We start from the raw sequence: 8,403 nt of genomic DNA, 5'->3' as shown, positions 1-8,403 counted from the left end.
TCATTAATGTGATTGGATGTTAAACAGATGCAATCAATAACTTATTTCTACTTTGATTTATTTATTGTGCCGTTTCAGAAATAAGGGATTGTGTCAAAAATGACACCAAAATGAATACTAATGCTCACAAAATTCAAGATATTGTTGCAAAAAACTATTTGTATGAGATCTGGATTTTTATATTATAACGTGATATAATTAAGCAATATCACAAGAGCAAGAGAGCTATTTTCACAAATTTGAGCATGACTGCAAACATTATATTGCTTTTTTTATTTTAAACATTATTCTCAACATTATTTATGCATTTGTAATTTACCAATTCAGATGCATTTTCTGTGCCACCACCAGTGGAAAGATGAATTTTGTTGTTAATAATTTCATTTCATTGGTATAACAGCTCTATATATAGTGTCTTATTCTAATTATGTTTATTGATTAAAATAAGTATTTCTCATGCAGTAATGTGGATCTTTATTAATTTAAGGAGTGCTGGTGTGGTCTTGGTCTTGACTCAGTCTCGCCCTGCTTTGGTCTTGGTCTTGTCTTGGTCTCAACACACATTGGTCTTGGTCTCGACTTGGTTTCGGATTAGGTGTTCTTGACTACAACACTACCATTGACTTCCATAGTTCTTCCACATTCTTTGAAATATATTATTTTATTTTGAACAGAAGAAACAAACTCATACATGCTTGGAACAACAGAAGAGTGATAAATGATGACAGAATTTTCATTTTTGGGCGAACTATCCCTTTAAGAGTAATCTGTTATCAGGTGACTGTCAAAGTAATGTCCATATTGCAGAAATTTACAGATCTAAGATAATACAAATCATGCAGTTAGCTAACGTCAGGTATTCATTTAAGCAAAAACAATGAGCTTGTTAAAGCAATCATTGCATGTTGTGATAATGATTACAATATATGGAAAATTTGGCAGTTTTGTATATAAGCAAATTTGCTCCACTGAACGTGAACTCTGTGAGACAAAAAGTCGAATTCTTTGCATCCATTGAAGCAAGGGGGGGTGGGGGCCCTGAATTAATAACATGAATTAATAGTTTGAGTTGACTTTTTATTATGTTTTCAGTTTAAGTAATTATATAGTAATTTTGTTATGTGATTCACATTTTATCAGTTCTTACTTCTTGGTTTTAGTACTTCAGCTTCAAATGATTTCAGTTAGTTGCCAAGGCAACATTTCTAAAGTTTAACTTTTTCATCTGACATTCCTATTTTGTTTTATTTCAGCTTTATATCAATTACCAAAATTGATTTTAGTTTTAGGCATGTGGTGTCTGTGTTATTTTAGTACCTGGATCTTGGAAGGAATTATGCAATCCATGTAATGATGTAAATACAGACACACAATTGGTGCTGATCAGTTTGTATGTGCCCCGAAAATGGCTGAAAGACAGCGAAGCAATGAAAACCTTCAGCCCAGGATCACTAGAAAATGTACTCAAACATTGTAACAGCACTGTGTTAATTGCATTAGGATGCACTGATATTTGTGAATCCAGCGCATTCTATAATGAGCCTTATTTGCATAGGAAGGAGGCATGTTTGCCCAGGAAAGAATGACAATAGCTCGATATAAATATTCATGAAGAAGAGCTATACCTGAAAAAATAGCACCTGGTTTGACTGAACGGGGGAGGGGGGGTGACAGTATGTGAAAAAAAGGCAGGTTTTCGCATATGTGTGCCTTCATTGTGACATTTAGCACTGTTGGTAGCAAGTCCTTGTGCTTTCATAGGTCTTCAGAAGAGAGTTGGGTGCCAAAGAACCTGTAATCAGTGGAACACTTGACAATGCTAAAACCTTCCTGGCTGAGATGCCCCGTGAGGGTCTGAAACAGAGGCCGGGACAAAAGGGTATGAAGTCTTCTGCACTTAAACACATTTTCCCAATACAATAACTTAAAGATGCTATAACCTGTATTTCACTTTTGTGTGCTGCCCAGATGTAAGTCCTGAGGAGAGGGTTCAAAATGTGGGCCGCATATTGCGTAAAGAAGTGGAGGATGTAACGGTGCGATGGAAGAATCTGGGTGCAGCTTCTGTTGACTGGCAGCAACAGCTGGAATTGGCCATGGAGAGGCTGATGGAGCTGCAGGACGCCCAGGATCAGCTGGACTTCAAGCTACGGCAGGCTGAGACCATGAAGAATTCTTGGAAGCCTGTTGGGGAGCTGCTTATAGATGATTTGCAAAACCACATAGACAGAGTAAAGGTCAGGATCCTCTTATCCCTTACAAAAAAAAACTTTTTTGGACATGTACAATGGCAATACCATGGAGTAGCATGCTTATACCATAGTATATATGTTTATTATTTTAATCTTTAAGCCTTTTTTTCCAAAAGACATTAAGGTTTTATGTATTTTTCCAGGCGTTCCAGGAGGAGATAATTCCCATTCAGGATCATGTAAATCAGGTCAACCAACTGGCCTCCACATTTAGACCACCTGACATTCTACTCTCTCCAGACAACCTGAGCAGAATCGATGACCTCAACATGAGATGGAAGCTTCTGCAGGTATCATTCATGTTCTTTTCATTTAAAGTCAACGTGAAGTTTTTTTTTGTTGCAACTTTATCTTCCATAAATGTACATATTTTAACAAGAAGTGTGGGACTTGATTTGATCTGTTGGGAATTGATTTGCCATTCCATACCATAATGGAGCGAGTACCCTAAAACAATGCCTAAATAGCTATTTGGCTTTTGGTTCATTTTAGCCTATATATGGCCTTAAAGGGTTAGTTCACCCTCAAATCATTTATTGAACTCACCCTGTCATTCCAAACCCATAGGACTTTTGTTCATCTTCGGTGAATAGAAGCCTAAATTCAATCTGTTCATCATATAAAGTGATTGTGTATCTTCCGAAAATTTGGACTAAATCTGTCAATTCATATGGATTCGTTTTACGATCTCTTTATGAACTGTTTGAAGCGTCAAAGTGGTAGTTGCGTAGCTGTCAATGGAGGGACAGAAATCCCTGACATCAGCAAAAAGACCAGTTTTCTAAATTAATGATTACAAAGACAAACTAGTGTTCATTTGGAATAACATGCACTAATGAATCGTTCAAAATACAATTTGGAATGTGTAGTAACAAAGTAGTTTTAATTTAATGTTAACTTTAATATAACATTCATTATTTATACATCAAGTCAGGTCACAGATTTAGCTCCTGAAACAAAAGGAGACAAAAATAAAAACCAGGGTTTCCTCGGGGTCTTAAAAAAAGTCTAGAATTTCAAAATCTAAATTTTAGGCCTTAAAAAGTCTTAAATTCGTGGAAGTATTCTGTTCTAGGTCTTAAATCCTTTTAAACATGTCTTAATTTTCCTACGTTCATGTAATGCTACCTCTAATGCTCATTGAAATTCTCCCGCAGCGCTTTAGAATGTTTTTTTTCTTTTTCTTTTTTTCGGGTGTTGTAGTTCTTTCTTTCGCTAGTCCAAATATAATTTACTGTATTACGACTACAAATGAGACCAACATGCAACTTATATTGCAGACAATTTTTCCACATTTCTGCGATTACTAAATACAACGAAAAATCAAAAATGCATTTTTTGAGATCCTACGTAATTCAGAATTTCACCGCGAAATAATGCCAAGATACCAAAATAAACAAGATTTATGCATTTTGTTCATTCTATTGTCATGTGTGACTATTGTGCATCTAACATAATACATAATACAGTAAATGTGGTATCGTAATTATGAAGAAGAAAAAACGTGCAAATTTCTGGAAATTACCACCACAAATTCAGTCATTTTGTTCTCAAAAATCACAAAAAAAATATACTGGTGGGAGCTATGGGGAAGTGCAAGTTTATCGATTTGTTCAATTTGAATAAATTAATTTACTTTGCAAGTAATTTGGTGACTGCGTTTACTTTATGGTCTTAAATTTAATTCATAATGGTCTTGAAAATGTCTTAAAAAGTCTTAAATTTGACTTGGTGAAACCTGCAGAAACCCTGAAAAACAGTTCAATCTTTGTAAAGTTGTAGAAAAGTGTACATGTCAGCAATAGATGCAACAAGCAGATCACAGAAATGATCTGTCCTTCTGAGATTTGACAAAGGACACAGAAAAGCGTTATTTAATCAAAAGAGAAGTAGGACAGAAACATAAAAACAATCATGATGAAACATTCTGCACATTTAGAGAATAGGTTTCTTTAAAATTGTTTTATTAACCTTTACTGGCATGCGCTTCCTTATTTTCCAGTGTTGTTCTTATTAACTAAAACTTTTAAAAATTGTTTCCATTAATTAACTGGACAGATCTATTGTACATTCAAAGGAAAGCCTTTGGCTTCAGTTGCAGAAGGCATGGGATAACATTAGTGTTGAAGTTCTCAGAGGAAGTATATTGAAACTATGCCAGAGAGATGTGCTACTGTAATTGCTGCAAAAGTTGGACATACCAAATATTAAAGTGGATAAAAACAGTACGACTCACTTAATCTGATATTTGATGGTCAGAGTATCCATCTGCATGTTTCATGAACATTATGAAATTAAATCATGTTTTGGAGGCAAAAAAAGACAGTCAATATTTTCAGATCTGTCAGGTGTTCTAATCATTTTGGGCACCACTGTACTTACTCCTGGTTTCAGAGACAAGGCTTAAGCTATTCCTAGACTAAAATGCATATTTGAGCTGTTTCAACTGAAATATCTTAAAATATGTCAGTGCAATTGTTTTGTCTCAAGATGCACAGCAGTAATGTTTTTTTCTAAGATACATTTATAAAAGTTACTTAGATGCCCTAAAATGAAGTAGGGCCTAGCTTAGTCTAAGCCCTGTCTGTGAAACCGGGCCATAATTACTAAAATATATACTTTAAATTTAAATTAAATGTAAATAATTAAAATTATTTTATTTCAGTTAGTTGCCAACCTTTCTGTTTTAAAATGTATTTCATCTACGATTTGAAATAAAATGTAAATACATAAATTTATACATATATAAATATATACACGTATATACATATACAGCTCTGGAAAAAAATTAAGAGACCACTTAACATAATAAACATAATAAATAGCTGTATACACACACACACACACACACGCACACACACACACACACACACATAAATATGTCATATATATATATATATATATATATACAGTATATTATATGACATACAGTATATATATATGTGTGTATGTGTGTGTGTGTGTATATATATATATATATATATATATATATATATATATATATATATATATATATATATATATATATATATATATATATATATATATAGTCAAAGTACTAACATTACTAAAATGAAGACTGAAATAAAAGTAAAGCTGTTTTTATATATAAAAATATATGACAAAATGTGACAAGCACACAACACAATTCATTATATTATACTAAAATTGAAAATAAAATAAAATCTCATTCAAAATGTCAGTAAATAATAAAATAGTATATAAATTATACTAAAATAACACTATTCGTTACAGCCATTTATTCCTGTTCCTTCCGCCTCTTCTGTGTTTTTTTTTTTTTTTAGGTCTCCATTGAGGAACATCTGACCCAGCTGACCACAGCCTACCGAGACTTGGGGCCCCAGTCTCAGAATTTCCTGCATGGTGAGTGTGTTTGTGTTTCTGTTTAGCAATATTATAAGTATTGTAATGACAGGACATTGCACACATAAACTAATCCTGTGTATGTTATGATGTCTTACTGTACTGTTAAGTCACTTACTGTACATAAAATGCGTCTTGAACCAAATGAAGAAGTGAAAGGTGAATAGAAAGGGCTTTGAAATTGAGGTAACATGAATGGGTTTTCTTTTCTGCACACAGCGTCTGTTGAAAGCCCTCTTGAACGCTCTATTTCGCCCAACAATGTCCCCTACTATATCAAGTAAGTCTTCCCAAACTCAACCCACATGTTGATGTCAGGCTCATTCAAGGTCCACACTGAATTAACAAATTGAATTTCAACACTATGAAAGCTCCCAGACTAAGAAATACATCACAGCTGGCGGCAGACTACCAAAAGAAAAGTGATTTTCCATGACCTTTTTCCAAACAGAGATATCACCCTGGAAAATTTGTGCAGAATAATCTGAGATGATAAATTAGGCTCTGTCAATGCATGTAGCTGCATGAATCAAGTAAACTGAGAACTTCTGCACACAGATGACTGAGTTTCAGAAATACTTGCCTTCATATTAAACCGGGAAGTTTGCCAGGTTCCGTTGAACTGTTCTATACGTACGTCTTTGTAACAAGCGATACACAAATGCGGGTTACACTTTATTTGAAGGTGTCATTAGTACAGTGTAATTATATATTTAAGTACTGAGTGATATTAATTAACAACATGTACTTAGTATAGGGTTAGGGTTGGATTTGGTTAAGGGTTAGTTGCATGTAATAATGCATAATTTACTGTTATTACTATAGTAAGTACATGTAACATTTGTAACAAGGACACTGTAAAATAAAGTGTTACCCAAATGTGTATAGTTACAAAACAGTACAAACAATATAAAGGTAGAGCGAAGTAATTGTCAACCCTTCATATGCAACTACTTGTGATTTAAAAGATTTAGCAAATTGCATTTTTAATACAACTTTTTTATTCTCGCTATGTAGAAATATGCTACCCCCCAAATGGTAGCAGTGGGGAAAAGTGTGTCTGATGCTTTGGGGGGTAAACTGTGCCATTGGCTCAACTATACTGGCACTATTCATTTATATTCATATTTTCTTCACTGTTCAATCTATCTCTTGACACATACACAGCATAGCACCCTTTTAGAAGTCATATTTCTGTATGATATAAATGCTTTCTTCTCATTTCAGTAGATGGCAGACATCCTGCAATGTAATTATGAATATTACATTCACCTTTTATATAATTTTTCTTTGCCAAGAAGACAATTTAAAATGGCATGGCTTATCAAACTCCTCCCCAATTTGGCCACATTTTGCTTTGATTGATTGATTTATTGATTTTTTTTTTTTTTTTTTAAGTTGTAAATAAAACAAAGATTATTGGAGTAGTTTAACAAGAAAATACTATTTAATGTCTAATCCAGGGTTTAACTTGCTGTTTCTTTGTAATGTGTTTGTAATGTGTACATTTTTTTTCAGTGATATATACATTGGCTTATTATAATAGTCATTCCAATATAGTCGTTTCATCGCTCGTGTGGCTCAAAATCGATATCATCCTCAGAAATGTTCAAAAATTGTTTTGTCAGTTTGTGTGGTTAAGTGGCGTCTCTGTTCAAATGAATGAATTGAGTCAAAGTTATGACAGGCTTTCTCTATTATAGATCAGTCTTATTTATTTTCAACAACCTAGTTGTGTAATGAATGTTTTTACTTATTCATTTGGGATAGGGTAATTCATTTAATCTCTGAAGTGTGCACACAAGCTTCATATACAGTCAGGGCAGCATTTATGCTCATGGCAGTGCATGAATCGGATTTCAAGTAGGAGAGAACTGACTCTTAATGATGCTGTCATAGATTATGAATGTCATTAATGCTGGTCAAGCGGAGCAGTACTTTCAGTCAGATGGCACTAACATTTGTTATTCCCAGCTTAATGCATATGATAAGCTGCAGGACAATATCCCGCTTTATAATAACTTTCATTAATAAGTTATCAACAAACATTAATGCTTAACAGATCAGTAGTTCATTTACTAATTTATATGAATAATATACTGTATGATTCCAAGTCTCATGACATTTATAAATGTACACTGGTGATCTAAATGTTTGTTGATATCAGTAATGAAAGTTATTATAAAAGTTTTACACTGTGAATTATTTATGCATACACTTTTTATGGTATTTTTACTCATAAACTTCATCCCATCTAATACATTAAGCAAACTAAAAAAATCATTGCATATTATGTTGATGACAACTTATTTTGAATTTATGCAAAATGTAAGCCTTGTAAAATGAGATTCCTGCACTGTGGCACCAGCTTTTGTCAGAGATTAAAGGGGTGATGAATTGAGAAATCGACTTTCCCTTGAGCGTTTGATATATAAAAGGTCATGGTAATATAAGAATATCCTGTAAGTTTCAGAGCTGAAAACTTTTATAGACACCAGGCCCAGCAAACGCTCGATTTCAGAATGTGCCAGGCTATGACGTGAGAGTGTAGTGAAGCTCCGCCTCAACAGAAGAACAACAACGCCTGATTATGTAGCCCCGCCCACCGACTCGTGGCACTAACATAACACAGGCCTACATGGAGCTAAACCGCATCGAATTTCTAAACATACCGCATAAGCTTCATTCGGATTCCAATATTATGAATGCATGGATGAACTTTATTTTTAATTAATATCCAGCTCACGTGGGGAAGACATTGCGCGTC

The 8,403-nt window shown here is 33.9% G+C and overlaps 1 protein-coding gene across 1 annotated transcript in view; it reads left to right on the top strand.

Annotated features, from left to right (window-relative positions):
* The window catches only part of dmd (dystrophin), a 156,900-nt gene that overhangs the window by 97,113 nt on the left and 51,384 nt on the right, over positions 1–8,403 (top strand). Inside the window, exons 58-62 of the mRNA XM_079813126.1 lie at positions 1,762–1,879; positions 1,969–2,237; positions 2,396–2,542; positions 5,558–5,636; positions 5,856–5,916. Coding sequence (XP_079669252.1) covers positions 1,762–1,879; positions 1,969–2,237; positions 2,396–2,542; positions 5,558–5,636; positions 5,856–5,916 — 674 coding nt within the window. The remainder of the gene's footprint in view (positions 1–1,761; positions 1,880–1,968; positions 2,238–2,395; positions 2,543–5,557; positions 5,637–5,855; positions 5,917–8,403) is intronic.

Source organism: Gobio gobio (genome assembly GCF_949357685.1).
Source record: "Gobio gobio genome assembly, chromosome: 3".
Classification (NCBI taxonomy): Eukaryota; Metazoa; Chordata; class Actinopteri; order Cypriniformes; family Gobionidae; genus Gobio; species Gobio gobio.
Note: the sequence above shows the minus strand (reverse complement) of the source record. Positions and strands in the feature narration are given on the sequence as shown.